We start from the raw sequence: 17749 nt of genomic DNA on the forward strand, positions 1-17749 counted from the left end.
TGTTTAAAAAAAGCATCTCTATTGAAATAGCGCGCCACCTGGTGGGGGCTCGTGTTGCAGGTGACCCTCCGAATGAGTTTCCACATACAGTAAAAGATGGTCAACAAAAGAACTAAAGCCAAAGTGACTTTAACGCCGATGATGCCCTCAATTCTGCCTGACTACCGACCCACTTATACGCAGCACACACACACTCACGCACGCACAAACTCACGTGCACGCTCACGCACGTCTAATTGTGATCAATCTTTTTTTCCTTTCGTTATTAGATCGAGGCGGGCAGTACAGAAAAGGCGCGGGACACCAGGTGAGATGAGTGCCTCCCCTCCAACCACCAACCCGGTCTCACTGGCACCCCCTAGTCCTCGCTCTCTCCCTCTCTCTCTCTCGCTCTCTCTCTCTCGCCCACCCCGCACCTCTTCTCCTTCTCCTTCTTCCACTCGAGCGAGCGAGCGAGCAAAGCAGTACGCCGAGCGGTATACCGTCCGACTCCGCTTGTGCTTTTGCTGCAAAGCTCGCTGAGGATTTTTAAAAATATACATATACTATTATTATTATTGAAGCGAACTGTGCGGAAAAAACATTGGCGCAACTATGCACCCCACTCTCTTTCGCGACTCCTATTTATGACGATTGATTATCACGACTTCTTTCTATTTGCTTTTCTTGGCGCTCCTCTGGATGCAAACACCTGACAAGCACCCACCGAATGTCGTCTTTAAGGTAAGCAAAAGACCCAATGAAATAATAACGAAACATTTTTTAGGCTTCGTGCATGCGTGAAGACGCTTTAAGGGTGTTTAATTAACTTTTTTTTACTGACGTCAGTCATTTTATATAAAACAAAAAAGATGTCTGCTGCAAATCTGTTATTGTTATTTTTATTTTCATTAACGAGTTTGGCAGTTTGTACGACCTAAATGACTCCGTTCATAATGACAAATACGATGTAATAAAAATGGCATTAACAGTATTCATGCAAAAAAACAATACAAAACACGCAGCTAGTGGCGTAGGTTCTATTGAAATCATTTTAAAAGGGGGTGTGTACTCGTCATGCACGTGCCGCCACGGCTTTAAATCACCTCTATAACAATATGAAATCAGACTTTTAATGGTTATTTTAAGATGTTCTTACACGTAAACCGTTTGTATGTCGTCTTTCCGGAACAAAAACAAAGCGTTCCAACTTTGTGTCGCAGTACTGTTGTGGCCGCCGAGGCTTGCAACTTTTTGATGGACAGGCGCTGAGAGCCAATCGGCGCGTGACCTCTGGGTGCGCTCGTCCAATAGGAGCGAGGCATGGGACTGGCTTTTAACGTAGCCCAGGAGACGTCACGTCGACTCGTTAACTCTTACGAGGCACCTACCACCTGTCAAGCTGCTTATTATGTTGTAAAACAAAACAAAACAAATATTTGTGTTAATTTACATGCGGTAATCTACATAAAAAACAAGTTAAAAGTAAAAGATGATTGTAGGTGCTCCATTCTAGGCATGACATTTGATTACCAATGTATTGATTGGTCTTCAGAATTGACTAATTGTGTATTGAAGTCCAGGGGCGACGAGAAGTTCCAATGAGCTAGAAAAAGAAGTGGAACATTGGCTGGTGTATAAACAGGAATTCAGAACACTCAGAAGAGATTTGCTAAACTTATATTATGACTTTATTCTCATTACATTCCCACCTTATATTTGTATTAAAACATAACATTTTATTCTCATATGTTATGACTTAACTTCCTCAAATTATGAGTTTGTTCAAATCAGATTTTTATCTCAAAGTTTATCTCGTACATTTTCTAGTAAAATTACGTCTTGTCACGACTTTATTTTAAAAATACTTCATTTTTCTCATAACCTTACAGCTTTTCTCCAGATAGTTCACACAGAATTATGGCTATAATCTCATTAAAACTTTATTACGTAATAATACATTTCATTCCCTTTATAAAATTCTTATCTCATACACTATTCAAATTTTATCTCGTAATAAACTTTTTCATGTAATATCACAAATGTATTCCCATAATGTTACAATTTATTCAATTAAAGACAAGTTAAGTCAAAAAAATCCTTTAGAATATGTTTTATGCACCAACACTATTCTAAACACAGTACTCTCATTAATATTGTGTTCGTGGAATATGAATTAAGCAACAAAATCCACCCGTTTTCATCCAACTCAGGGGGTGGCCATTTTGCCATTTGCTGTCAACTGAAAATGACATCACAGTTGCTCAGGGCTCAGGTAACGACTGTCACGGCTCAACTCTTTTCAGGGTTTGGTCATGTGACGTTCGCTAGCTGAGCTCTTAGGCACCATGATGTCATTTTCAAATGATAGCAAGTGGTAGTAAGGCAAAATAGCCGCCTCCCTGAGCTGTAAAACAACGGGTGAATTTTTCTGATTAATTCATTGCTAATCAAAATTTTTAGACTAGTGGGGAAGCATAGAACATAGATATTGTTGAGACATTTTTTGACTTGATTTACAGTCTGATTTTATTCTTGTGATGGATCTGTTTCCTTACTGAAACTTTATTTTACAAAAAAAAAATCAGCTTTTTTCTCTTCTAACATCTTACATTTTTGCAAAATTACAATTAATTTCTTGTAACCTTAAATCTTGTCATCACAGTCATCGTCATTAATTGAATCTCTCGCTGGCATATTCATACCAAAACGTTATGCTTGAAATTGGTGTAACTTTTTTTCTTGTCTTTTTTTTTTTTTTTGCAAGGTGACTCCATGAGCCAGCGATGGAGACCAAAAGATACCAAAGTCTCTTTGAGGGGAGCGATACCGAGAACAAGTGGTCTCAGATCCCCAGCACCATGGAGTTCTGCTGTGCCCCCGAGGACTCCGGCCTGGGCGGAGGTGATGTCCTGATGGACATCGCCAATGTCGCCGACCCCAAAGAGGGCGGCGGCAAGAAGCCAGAGCAGGCACTTCTTCGCCCCGGGCCGAACCAGCACTTCGGCATGCCGCACATCAGCAACAGCTCCATCCACGGTCCCAAGACGGAAATGGACTCCAAGGAGCTTTCCAAAACCGTGGCTGAGTCCATGGGGCTTTACATGAATGCTGCAAGGGAGGCGGACTTTGCCTTCAGCCAGCACGGGGGCTCGGCCAGCCCCGGGAAAACGCAGTACACTGTATGCGGGCGGCCTCTCGAGGACAGCCAGCGCGGCTCAGCCAAGAGCCCCAAGCTGAAAGCGTTTGCCTTCCCGCAGCTGAGCGGCAGAGACGGCACCCAGGCGAGCTCCGCTTCCATGCTGGCCTCGTCGCTGTCCGGCAGCCCTCAAACTTCCAGCCCAGGGGGTGGTAACAACATGGTGTCGTCCACCACCACAAGCCCCCCGGCGGGTTTCGGCCCAGCCTGCTCGCCCGTCAGCCATCCGGCCCTGGCCGGAGTCAGGCGCAGGAATCCGTCTGCGTGCAGCCCCGTGGAGTCCAGCACGGTGGGCTCGCCGCCCCTCATGAGGTCCCCCATGTCCAGCCCGCAGAGTATGACTAGCGTGAGGTCCCCGCCGTCCTGTAGCGTCAGGTCATCCGTCTCCAGCCCCACTGCGGTCCGGCTCCCAGCCTGCAGTCCGGCCACGGCCATCGGAAGCCCGCAGAACCCTTCCTCGGGAGGCTTCCTGGCGTCTAGTCCGACCGGTGAACTGGGTTTGGTGCGGAGCGACACCCGCAGTCCCGAAGCAACGGGTTTGACCGACGAGCCGGACTTCAAGCCCTTTGAGTTCCCCAAGGTGGAGATGGTGGACGGGGAGGTGTTCAACGTGGGTTTGGACCAAATGGGCATGGTCAAGTACATCAAGAATGAGCCAGGGACTGATTTTCGGAGCATGTGCTTGGGGGGGTCCAAATGCAACACCTCCAGCGTGTCTTTTATCACGCAAATCAAGAACGAACCCGGCAAAAACGATGGGTGCATGAACCCGCAGTCGTACGGCGAACAGTCACCGCCGCTCGGCCTCTTCCCGGCGTCCGAGACCACCTACTTGTCCCTGAGGAATAACATCGATGAATACAGCCTCTCCGGAATCTTAGGACCCCCGGTGTCCCTCAATGGGAACTACGACCCAGACGTGTTCGCCAATGACGTCCTGTCCAAAGGGGTTAAGCAAGAGTCCAGCGACGGCGACTACTACCAGGAGAGCAACGGTGTGCCCACGTCGGCCATTGTTGGAGTTAATTCCAGCGGACACTCATTCCATTACCAGATCGGCACGCAAGGAACAATGTCCTTTGCGCGGCACGACGTCCGGGACCAGTCCAACCCCTTGTTAAATCTAATTTCGCCCGTGGCGGCGTTAATGGAGTCGTGGAAGTCGCGGCCGGGCATGCCGCAGGGCTCGCTGTCGGCCCGGGGAGACGGATACCCCGGTCAGAACTGCATCGGTGATGGCATGGCAAGGTAAGAAATGGATTTAGGCTTTGACAGTGTTTGGTTGGATTTTGCTTTATGGGGGAGCAATTTAGGGATGTTTGTGTTCTGGGACATTGTAGTCATGTTGCGTGATGATGGTCATACACTTACCGCTTGTGTTATCTTATAAAATTATGGCTATTGTTTTTGTTTTTTTTAGCAAAATATGATTAAAATTCCAACTTAATTCTCATAACAGTACAACTCTGTGACCATTTTGACTTAATTCACGTGAAAATTACTTCATTAAAAACGTCTTGTAACATTATTCAGTTAAAAGATAAAAATGACAATTGTCGTAACAAAACTTTTTTCATAATATTTTGACTTAAGTCACAAAACTAGTGCTTCATTCTTATATTACAAACTTCTTGTAACATCATTTAGATTTAGATAAAAGAAAAATTTAAATTTTTATTCTCGTGCACATTAAAACTTTATTTTTGTAATGTTTTAACTTAATTCATGTAAAATTACTGCAGAAAATTTATGGAAACATTATTCAGATATATGACGAAAACAACTTTATTAAAAAAATATTTTTGTAATATTTTGACCTAATTTGCATAATATTAGGATTTATATTCTCTACTCTACATGAATATTTTCAACATTTTTCTTTTGCTATATGTAATTTCCCAATATTACAACATTGTTTGTAATATAATTCACACAAAGGTCCGACGTAATTCTCATAATGTATCAAATTATTTCTCGTAACTTTGCAAGTTTTCCATCTTAATATTTTGACATTACTTCCCTAAAATTACCACTTCAATCTCATATAAAAACTTTTTCTTGTAAAATTTGAACTTCTGGCAAGCAACATTACAACTTATTTTTTGTATTATAAAACATTTTTCAGTAAAATTATGACTCTTTTCTCATAATAGTTTGACTGGTCATGTAAAATTCTAAACTTATTCTTTACATTACCACTTTTTATCTCAAAACAGAAACTTTTTGTACATTCAAAATTACAGCATGAATCAAAACAAACGGAAACGTTAAAGATAGTACTTTTTTCTCGTAATTTTCTCGTAACATTTATTCTCGTAGTGTGTTGTTTTTGTCGTTTTTAAACAAGTAATAAATTGTTTAGCTTGTAAAATGACAATTATTTCTGTTATATATTCTGTCAGAATGTTTCTGACTTTTTTCTCGGAATATTTCAACTTCATTCATTTGAAATCAAAACTTTATTCTCATATTAATATTTAATTCTCGTAACCTTGCAACTCCTTTCTCATAACTATTCTCATGATAAAAATATAGCATTACAGCTTTTTTCTCGATAAAAGTATGACTTTATTTTCATCTTAAAACTTTTAACCCGTAAATGACAATTTTTTTGATTTCAAAATGCCAACTGCATTCACGGTTTAAAAATCACAACTTTATTCTTATATTAAGACTTGATTCTCATAAGAAACCAACTTTTTCCTCATATTTCTGATTAGTTTATGAAACTATACATTTATTCTTGTAAAATTATGACTTTTTTTCTCTGTGCCTTCAACACTTATTTTTCATAACATTACTACTTCATTTTTACAACATCATGACTTTTTTTCTCATTATATTTTGACTTTATTCACATAAAAATCTGAGTTTATTCTCGTAACAGCCGTTAGTTGAGTGCATTCTGCGACCTTTATGATTGATTAAAAAAAAAAAATCATTCTACCATCTAAGTAAGTTCACTGCCTACACCTTGTATGGATAATTGTTAAGACTGAATTTCCAACAGGCTGTCTCTTAAAAAGGCAGAGCACTTTGTTGCAGTCATGTGCAATAGCATTGAGGAACTATGAACAAGTTGCTTGAAGAATAGCTGGCTAAGAATTAAGAAATCGGGATTATTCTTTGCACTATATCAAAGCAATGGCGTGCACTATACTGTACTGTGTGTTCTACAGTAACACAGAGTTTACTTCTCAGCACAGACTTTGTCGGTGCGAGAGGCGTTCACTGGGGAAAAAATATGTGATTTAATGGGCCAGAGCGTTGGCAGCGTCATGAATTATGAATGATTTATGACGCGCTTTTGTTGCCAGACTGACGAAATAAACAATTATGAGGGCTCGGGGCTGGATTATATTGTAGAACTAGGCGAACAGGCTAGAGGAAACTACTGCAACAACAACTCTACTGTATACCAAAAGCCGCTACAGCAGAGTTGTGCTTCCAACATGTTGCTGGCGGAAAAGGCAAGCATGCAAGAAGAAATGGACAGAAATCAAAATGATAAGAATGTTAAACTGCAATCATGTAAAAATAATTGGTTCTTAAATTTTTAGTGGATGTATCCTGCTGTGAGTGTACGGAGGATTTTAGGGGTTCTGAACATGCCCGCCCAAAACTCACTCAGTAGTGCCCCTTGGAATTTAGTTTTTTAACTTAAGTCAGTACTAATATATATATATATATATATATATATATATATCCCAATATATATATATTGTATATCCCAATCGGAAGACAGTATATGTGCAACACTATATGTTTACCCTGCCTATTGTGGGTGGATCTTAACGTCAAAGTTTGATGATAATTTTGAAGATTTGCCATGAAAAATGACCCTGGAAAGTTTGAAAAACCACCAGTGATTGGGGAGACATGTTTATCATAACAGGCCACACAAATATCTCTCCGGTTCCCATGGCCAGAATTGAACAGGCCATTTTGGTTTGAAGTAGCATTTTTTGGGGGGACAATTCCAAAGCTCGTACTTTGGCTCATTTCCACGCTGACAGGATCATTGCCGCCTTAAGTCCTAATGACATCCAGCTTAGCCCTGGTGTCAGACAGGACGTCAGTATAAGAGTTGGCCTACATGCTCCGAGCAGACAGAGAGATCTTGCTACTGTATTCAGGGCCTAATATTTCATAGGCATAAAAAAAAAAAAAGTTACGTAACCATTCAAAATCCCTACAAACTTTGATCCGCTGAGAGCTTTGGATAACATAGTAAAATCCCCTGGCTCCTCTTTTTCCTCTCTTTCACTATTCGTTTCCGCTGTAAGTGGTTTTAATTAAAGATGGCTTTTTATCTGAGCATTCTTTGAGTTTTAACTGAAGATCCCCAGGAGAGGAGGATTTTTCTCTTTTTCTCTTTACGCAAATGTCACATGCCCGCAACCGGCTGTAAAACCAAGTTTACATGATGGGACTTGAACTGAAATGCAAAGGGGTTGAGTTTGATGGCGCATATTCAAACGATGATCAATGCATTTGGAAGTGTAGCACAACATACATAAGCATATTTTAATATATTTTCACACAGGAAATAATAGAAGTAAAAATTATCCTTTTCCTGAGCAATTTGGCCGACTGAAAAGCATAATTAGCTATTAATATGTTTTAAGAAGCATTTTAACATCCTTAAAGCGAAAGTCAACCCAAACATATTTTTTTCAAGAATAGGTTGCCAGCAGGCCCAACTAGTTGAAACACAGCATTCTGATTAATTTTGCGTTTGTGGAATATAAGTTAAGCAGCAAAATGCATTCGTTTTTTAGCCATCTCCGGGGCGGGGGCGGAGCCATGGGTGGGGTTGGGTGTGCACAGGCCCACCCAGATTGACAGACTGCCCACCCAGTGAGATTCATGAAAAAATATATACTTTACATTTTTTTGTAAATTATTATTAAATTATTTTTGAGTACCGGTAATTGTGGTTTTTATTTTATTGAATAATTGTGGTTGTCTAGGGATGATATGAACTTCATATTATTGAGTTTGTCATTTTATTTGAATATACGATATGACGGGACAGGAGGATTGTGCTCAGTGAGAGAAATATTCAGGCCCACCCTGATTTTTCCAGGCCCACCCCAGCAGGGGCGGGGGGCCATTTTGTCTTCTGTTGACTGAAAATGACATCACAACTGCTCACAACGACCAATCACGGCTGTGAGCAATTGTGATGTCATTGTTAAAAAATATATATTTGGGTTGACTTCCACTTTAAAGTAGAAGTCAAGTCTTTTTTTCTTTTTGCTATACACGTCCACTAGTCTAAACACGACATTTGGGATAAAAATCAAGCAAAAAAAAAAAAACATCTGTTTTTAGCCATCTCAGGGGGCGGCCATTTTGCCACTTGCTGTCAACTGAAAATGCCATCACTATTGCTCAGGTAACGACCAATCACGGCTCACCTGTTTTCTGAGTATGGTCATGTGACGTTCGCAAGCTGAGCCTTGTCGGCAACAAGTGGCAAAATGGTCGCCCCCTGAGATGAATAAAAACGGCTGGATTTCGCTGCTTAATTTATATTCCACAAACGCAATATTAACCCGTTGCCACTCCAACCACCCACATGTGGTTTTGCGGGTCGTGCGGGACATTCTCTACATACTGAATAATTTCAAAGCATTCCTAGGCATGTTATATATGGTTAGAAAACGGAGTTTCCGCAGAGTCGAATGATACCAAACATTATAAGGTACAATCATATCTGCAGCATTTATGAGCATTTAAGTCAAAACAATGCTAACACACAAAAAATGTACAACTCACCATTTCATCCTCAAATGTCCAACACAATTTCATAATCCATCATCAATGATCCCATTACGTCGACAAGGGTCCAGTAAAAGTATTCCAGTAATATAGTTAGTCCACACCAAGCCTTACATCCATAAAGCCACGTTATTAGCTGCTGCAACCATTACAGGTTGCTATCAGATACATATTACATATGTACATATTTTCCACGTAGATTGAGTTACTACCTTCGACTGATTTAAACACACTAGCTTTCAAAACATAGGCTTGACCTTAGTTTGATTGATTGCCTACTTGATCCAATAAACTAATGTTTCCCATGTCAGAGTTCAACAACAGCCAATGAACATATTGCATGCGTAAATAGTTCCACCCCTGCATATGGATGATTCGTCAGTTATGTTTGCAGTCACAACCAAACTTGCTAAGATGGTGATTGACGCATTCAACGGCCAATGAAATTCTTAAAAAAAAAAACATGGAAACTGTTTTCAACAAAACCACCGGGCGTAACTTGCATGACACTCTCAAAGCCCAGTGACATCAGGGCTATGCGTCAGAGCGCATGTCATAACGTGTCACCTTCTTTGGTTTTTCTGCGTTTTTTTTAAATCTGGAAGTAGGATATAATAGTGCCAGGGCTTACTTTTCATTAGAATTCATGATTGTTGAAGCATTCCACAATAGCAGCCTTTTCCCCTACGTATGTGAACATGGTTGCAGTTGGATCACCCACATGGCACACTTTTGGTTCGCCTGGACATCCCCTTAGTAAAACTTGTGTAAAATGCTCATTTTCTGTCGTATTATTGTCAAATTTGAAATGGAATTGGAGGAGTCTTTGAGCTGTAATCCTGTTGTGTTATTTTAGTTCACCACCTAATACAAAATTTTCCAGACAGATTTTTGGAAAAGAAAAAAAAATAGGCGGACATAAAATTCACCTTCTATTATGTATTCAAACTTCCATAATTCAGTGCCAGTCGCACTTAAAGATTCTGACTGTTGAGGAGAACAATTCAAAGTGTTATTTTCAAAAAGAGACCAAAACAATGCTGATACTCCAAATGGTTCAAGTACAGCTTCAGTTTTACTTTGGGTGCACCTTTTTAGGCGTTCAGGTAAAAATACCAGGGGAGTGGCAAGGGGTTTTAATCAGAATGCCGTTTAGACTCGTGGGGACGCATAGAACATATAAAGAATTCTTTTGAGTTGACTTCCTCTTTAAAGTAAAAAGAACTTAATTTTTAAATGAAGCTAAAGTAATAATAGTCATCCTTCATGGAGGAAAAATGCGGAAAGAGGCTTTTTAACACGCTTAGAATATAGCCGCCATATAATAAAAAGATATAAAACTCGAATGAAGTAAAAATACTCACCAAGTGATGACGAGTTCTATGAAAAGAGACAGGAGGACACAGTGGATACAAAAAGTCTACACACTCCTGTTAAAAAACAAAACCCTTTTTTGTGAAATAAAAAAATGTGAACAAGATGAAAAAACATTACCTATGCAACATAACTGAAAAAAAAAATCATGTTTTTAATAAGAGTGAATGGTTGTTTGTTCCTGTGTGCCCTGTGATTGGCTGGCAACCGGTTCAGGGTGTACCCCAGCCACTGCCCATAGACAGCTTAGCTCCAGTACACCCGCGACCCGTGTGAGGATGAGCGGTTCGGATGATGGATTGATGGATGTTTTCAAAAATAATGCCTACTCGAAGAACAACTGAACATTATTTGGAGTTAATTAAAGGCACTCCAAATGTGTCTTGACTCCCATTTAACACAAGTGTGAATATGATAGTATTTTTTTTCTGAGCCCGGTTTCTACACCGAGACACCAACTTTTCATTCTACTTTTGAGACTTTCCACTTGAATTTAGTTCCTTGTGTTTCATTTTTAATAACCAATTGCTAAAAGCACCTCCACCTTGCATTAAGATGGACGCCAGTGTCTTGTCTGTTCCACGGAAGCAAGCAAGGCGAGCGGCTCGCTCTGGACGCCGTCCGACTCTCAATGTTCTACGAAGGGCCAAAAAGGCGTACTCCAGAGAGCATCTTAATGAGCCTTTAATTGCATGTTCCTCCGCTAAATCAATGGATGCAAAAGATTTGATGAATTCAGACGGCGCTGGATACTAAATCGCCAATTAAAGCTTGAGTGTGCACAAGCGGACTCCCAGTGCATTGCGGGCTCTCGCCTGTTGTTTTTATGGTGTAATATTTCTGTAGTACTTGTTTTTTTCAACTTCTGTGTATTTTCGCTGGGTTGTATTTATGACAATGTTAATAGATTAAAGTTTTCTTTCTATTTGTTTATTTAGTTTTTAATTTTCTTTATTTCACATCAAAAAAATCTCATGGCAGACCACTTATACTAATTATTATTCCCGTTTTTTAGTAAACATTGGCAGATTCAATTACATTTTTTTAAAATTACATCATATTACAATTGTATATCTTAACACCAATCAACAGTGTTGAACTATTTTAATCAGAGAAAGGGTTTGTGTGTTCTAAACATATTTTTGAAGCTAATTCAAATAAAATGACTTTACTTTTTTTAAAAGATATTTCCATTCAACCTAAAGATTGCACTATACAGATTTCACCATGCATTGTAATTTGTAGCTAAAATCGCTTTTATATTAGAAAATAATTTTCATATCTTTCCTTCATTTTTCAAAAAAAAATTGTTTCTCATTTAATAATTCTTCCTCCTTCTGTCATACTGTTTGTCCACCAAAACACTTACAACTGCAGGGTTAATTCAATTTATTTTAACCTATGTTGGGTTATCTTTAACCCATATAGAATTTTTTTTAAACACATATTTAACCCAGTTGCCAAGCATGAAAAAAGTGACCAAAATACCGGCCAATGATGATACTCCACGCCCAACGAAATTATAATAAATGTTGATTGTGGTTGTAATGAAAATAACTTTCAAATCTCTGCAAGACGCTTTGTTAATCCTCAAAAGTGGATTTAACCTGGGAAACGAGGACATCTGGTCACTCCAGTTTACCCCAAATGCAGCTTGTAACACATGCTGTATGTGTTGCAAATTTTTAAGTGATATTTCCTTTTCTTTTTTTTTAGTGGGTGCTGTTATAGCCGCCACCGACGTGCACATACCAAAAGCTAAGACAAGAAGCCACGTTAACATTCTCACAATGCAGTCCTGACCTCCATAAAAGTGTGATCGCTGCTGGCTGGGGAGGTGTCGGGGGGCGGGGATGGAGTGGGGGTCTCCCAGCATGTGTGAATGCTTGTCCTCTCTTGAACCTCCCCCTAAAAAATACAGCCCAGTGACAAAAGAACCAGCTTTTCGTGCCAGTCCGGTGCTGAAGATGCACTTTTAACCCGCTCGGTCCACTTTGGTTGCATTAAAGGCATTTAGACTTTCAAGTCATGGGCTCCCGAGGCATTTTCCTGCACTTTTTAATCGGAAACAATGATTGTTGACAGTTCTGCTACTACATTTATTCAAGTCATTTTTTTTCATTGATATTCACATTCCATAATTAGAAAAAAATAAAATAAAATAATAATAATAATGTAATGTAAAATATGTTGCATTCTTTTTCACTGCATTACACATAAAAAAAATACACAAATACTATATATATATATATATATATATATATATATATATATAAATATATATATATTTAAAAAAGATGTTAGTTAATCGAATCATTCCATTTTAATATGGACCGTCCTTGAATCATGTTCAATGAGAAAATATGTCAAAATTTGACAGATTTTTTTGCCATTACAAGAAATTTGCTTATTACATTTTTTAAATCATAACATATATATTTTTTAATCTATACAAATTAATCCCATATTCCTGTTACAGTGTTGTTGCAATTCTTTATTCTTTGTGTATTTTGACAAAAGACACTTTTTTATTAAGACACATTCAAGTGTGGTAAAACAAGAACAGAGTGTGTAAAGAACGGGTTATTGATTTGAACGCATTCATAAAGTATTTCGACGATTTACTGCTTACTCTTATATGACAACTAATAAAATAACATGTGCAGTTAATCTTTTTGTGATGGCGGAAGTATGACTTGGTTGGATATTGTTTTTGGGAGGATGAATGCTTCATTCAATCTGCATTTGACTGTCATTTGATAAAAAGACAAAATTCCCATCTGATTGATCACACCTTCTGTCCTTCTTTAATATTTAAGTAAAGCCTGAATCACAGTCGAAGCCAGAGTGGCCACGTCTACCCCGTTGCCGTTTGTGCCTTGGGATGTCGCTTCCGAAATGTGCCGAGTGAAAGCGTTTCACGGTCATGTCACTGCCAACCGGAATTAACCACATTAAAGTATCACTTGCCGATGACCCCATTCATTTGGCACCATTAAAATACCTGAATAAGCAACAGGGAGTCATTTGTGGTGGGGAAAAAATGCAATAAATAAATGGGAGGCAGGTCTGAATTAATACTCAAGGGTGTGGCATCCTTAATGGCAGTGACCTTTTTGGGTGGTGTGCGTTTTGGTGCCTTTTATTTGCGCAATGCACTCCTTTAAAACTTTTAATAGGCATTAAATGACATTTTGTTTAGGTTGTAGCTAGGGCTGGGCGATATGACTGAAAAGTATATCATGATATAAGTGTTTCACATTGGTTGATATCGATATATATTGAATTTTGTTTTAGTAACGTGCTAATGCAAAATATTGTGAGGGAAACAAAAAAAAAAAACATTCACTATGCTAGGTTGTCGGTAATTAATTAAAGCAAAGTAACAACTACCCTGATAAAAACAGCATGCTTTCACAAAGCTCATAATGTTGGTGAAGCATTGCATACATATTTTGCATGTAAATCGGCATGATTTATGGCTTCAAGGAAAATTTTTCTTTAATCATCTGTTTATAAAATAATTATCCAAGGTTGTCAGCACTTTGGGAAGGGCAATCATTCTTCACCAAAAACAAAGTGAACGAAGTGGTGACTTGAGAAACTAAACATGTCAAAATGTGTCTTAAAAATGCTCTAAATGTAAAAGTGCTCTTACCACCTTTTTGAAAAATGATTTGGCACTTCATTATTACAAAGTAATCCAGTTCAACATCAAACATGGAGAAGTAATTAGAATAGCTAAACACGTGATGTAATAAAATATTGTTTTATTCATTAGTTGGATTTATTGGTTATTTTATTGGGTTATTGGTTTTATTGGTTGCATTTTTATGCACATAATTTTGTTACAGATGCGGTTTTGTTTGTACGTGCTCCAGACATAAAGTTGAGTTGAGTCACACATAGACAAATGGGGTAATTGTCCTTTTTAAGGTTTTCAGTACTTTGCTTATTGAAATAAAAGTGTCATGTCATATTGTGACTTTATATTAAAACAAGCAAATGGAGCACACGACAAAAACAACTAAATGAAATGTGCTTTTATTGCTTGCACATAGTGCTATTTAAGGTTGCCGGGGCTTGTTACATTAATGCAAAGTAAGGGTGACCATTTCTTGTCATGTGACTCTTCGATAAAACCAATAAACAGAAGCAGCGACTCCCACAGCTAGTAGATACAACTTTTGGTCTTGTTTGTTTAGAAGCAAAACATTTAAACAACAATTGTCACAACTACACATGAAGCTAGCATTCATTTATACGTAGCTAGTAGGGTCGCTAACTTTCCCACTCCAGGCGCACGGTGCCACGGTGGTGTGAGCATGATGTATGAATTTTGGATTTTTTTTTCCCTAATTTTCACGTTAATGCTGAAACCACATTCACGTAAAAATAAGGAAAAAAATGGACAGTGTTTGTCACAGGACAGCGACGATATGTCACCTCATATGAAACCACAATTTGGCTCTTTTCATCACAAAACGGGTGAAAGAAATCTGAAATGTAAAAGAGGAGTGTGACTCACCAAATTTATTTTTTCTATGGATATTTCTGGCTGCTTTTGACTGACTCAACAGTCTTCTGTCATTTTGCTCAGCCAGAGAGAAGTCCTTACATGACAGGTGGAGTGATTGCCGCTTTAGATTGACGCTTTATCTGATCTAGGATCTGTCATGTGTAGTATCGAGAGTCTCCATGAGGAGCGCTGTAATGTGCTATCACCGTTTAAGAACCAGCAATGTATGTTCGAGCAACTATACAAGTAAAAGACATTGAGCTGACAACCCGCCTGTGTCCGTCGTTATTGACAATCGATCGCCATCCAAAGCTTTATTAAAAGCATCTTGTATTACAGGATCATTAGATTGCAGTTTTCTGTATTTGCAAGAGTTGATCGTGACTATACGGGACAAACCAAATTAGCCCAAAATACGGCTAATACGGGACAGTTGGCACCCCTAGTAGCTAGCGACCTAGTAAACATGGTCTTCTGAATCCCAGTTGAGGGCAACTTAGGCAGCCAGTGTGACACACTGACCCAGCAGGTAAAAAGAGGCTTCTGAGGATCAGATGACAGCTCGAGGTTTTGCTTTACCGGAACTGCGGCTAGGAATGAGATCATAAAATGACTCACCGTGCCAATGCAAGATGCAGGAAAATGTTGCAATTAAAGCGAAATTAAAAGGTTGTCAGGACTCTCCCAAACACACCCAAGATTGCAACAGGTGCTGCTTCTTTGTGTTGCGAGCGAACATTGAATTTGATTGAGTTTCAGTTACACTGCCACACTTTCAGACTTTTTATTTTATGTTGCCCTAAAAAAAAAATTCTTCTAATTAAGTATTGTCAAAATTTGTTGCTGGCTTCCGTTGAATGTAACTAATAAAGGAACTTGTAATATAACTTAGTTACTTTTAAAATGAAGTAATCAATAACTTAACTAAGTTACTTTTCAAGTCAAAGTAATCAGTAAAGTAAGTAAGTTACTTTTTCAAGGTAACACTAGGGAAGGGCCTAAAACAAAGCACATGTCCCTGTCCAGATTCCGCTTTTTGTTTTCGCTGCTCCGCAAACGCTTCCAACTTCCTACTGGCTGCTTCCTTATCTTGATTTCTTGCACGCAATGCCGTCAATTTGCCTTGTATTACGCTTGTGAGAAACTGAACGCCCTTTAATGAGATTAATTATAGGTGTTTTATGTAATCATACTCAAGCACGCTAATATTATTCTCTGCCCGCAGGCATATTTTAGATAATAAATTACATGGGCGGGTCATGATTCTGAAACACCTGTGCCACCGCTGCCTTCAAGTTGTACACAAGTCATTTGCGTGTTGACAATTGAAACTAGACAGACGGACGGCTTTTGGTATCTTCCAGGTTTACTATCTCCCGCTGCTAATACCTACTCTTTAAAATAATCTTACATGTGTGATGGGGTTCTCATAACCACTAGCTTAGCTTGTGGCTGTTGTGTAACGTGTATGTTAAGCATGCAGCCCTGTAGAAATGACAAATATACCTTGGGCAACTTTAGAAAATATCGCCTTTTTGCTCCTGGGCTTTTTTTTGGTGTTTGCAAGACCTTGTAGAGTTGACTTAATGGTTTTGTGTTTTATGGCGAGTCATCAAACTTCGCTGTCATGCTGCACCTACATGCAATGATGAAAACCCAAATCCGTTGCAATTTACGGTCACCCAGCTGTCCAGCATACAAGGTTAAAATTTGTTAGCCATCAGACGAAAACTGGAGAAGTCAGTCTTTGAAAATGAGCCGTTCATATCAAACTGGTTCCAGTGTGTTCTCTGGTATGGGTTCTTGAGATTTTTTTGGGGGTGGCGACTTGCAATAGAAATGTCCGGCAAACATCATGTTGCTAATTGCAACTGTCTTTGGAGGCTGCATTTTCAAAAAAATACCTGCAACATAAATTTTTTGCCAGGATGAACATGGCTGCAAAATTTTGTCAACTATGAATAGTCTATCCTCCAAGTTCCCCCCCGGTAGGACACAAATACCCATATTTATGAATAATAAACATTTTATGCTTTGCAGTATCTGACAGGAGGGCAAGCAAAGAAATGCTAAATTAGATTTTTTTCAGCTTGCCAAGCCACAGTTCGACAAGAATGTCTCACTAAAGTCAAATGTTACATAATACGCTTGGCCTAAATATTTAATCATGGCATCATCTTGCTTCACCTGCCTTGCCCTTTTTCTTGTCTCATGGGAAAAATTAAACCTCACGTTCGTTGTGATCAGGCGCGTGGCGCATTCAGTTACAAATCACCCGCCATGTGTGACACTGCATGCAAATCTTGTGGCTGCGGGGCCCTCTGCCATGGGAGAACCGGTTTTCCCTAGTTGAACTAGATTTTTGCCTCGGTGGATAAGCTTATCGACGCTATGTATATATTGGATTCCGGCCAGAGATGGTGAGCAGGCGCAACTAAAGGTTTCAGGGCCATCTTTCTACCCTCTGTAGTTCCACAGTTCAAATCCTAACCACCCATGAGTTGATGTATTGATTTTTTTAGTTACTGTTTCAAAACCTAAAAAAATGAAGCCCTTCACACGATGATACAAACATCCGCACTCACAATCACACCTAGGAGCAATTTAGAAAGTCCAATATATATATATATATATATATATATATATATATATATATATATATATATATACTTACTCGCTAGTCCATCCAACAAACAGCGTTACATGGTTTGTTGTGCGACACAGTTTGGTATGCTTGCTATTTTTACTGTTTCACTACATAGCTAGCACTAATGTAGTGTTTCTACTGCATGTCTTTTTTCGTCTTGTGGGGGTTGACAGGGGTTCACCTTATAGATTTGCTTGAAACACCTGGAGCATGTTTTACGTCACGTGACAGTAATTACACAGCC

At 39.1% G+C, this 17749-nt stretch overlaps 2 protein-coding genes across 4 annotated transcripts in view; one reads left to right on the top strand and one right to left on the bottom strand.

The window, feature by feature from the left end:
- Window positions 1-17749, bottom strand: part of dclk2a (doublecortin-like kinase 2a) — an 82281-nt gene that overhangs the window by 52393 nt on the left and 12139 nt on the right. The gene's annotated exons all lie outside the window — the stretch shown is intronic.
- Window positions 399-17749, top strand: part of nr3c2 (nuclear receptor subfamily 3, group C, member 2) — a 79258-nt gene continuing 61907 nt past the window's right edge. Inside the window, exons 1-2 of the mRNA XM_086032891.1 lie at window positions 399-723; window positions 2747-4426. Of these exons, the coding sequence (XP_085889017.1) occupies window positions 2766-4426 (1661 nt within the window). The 5' untranslated portion in view covers window positions 399-723; window positions 2747-2765. The remainder of the gene's footprint in view (window positions 724-2746; window positions 4427-17749) is intronic.

This window comes from Filicampus tigris, chromosome 6 (genome assembly GCF_054856515.1).
Source record: "Filicampus tigris isolate MCC_2025a chromosome 6, RoL_Ftig_1.0, whole genome shotgun sequence".
In the NCBI taxonomy this organism is placed as follows: Eukaryota; Metazoa; Chordata; class Actinopteri; order Syngnathiformes; family Syngnathidae; genus Filicampus; species Filicampus tigris.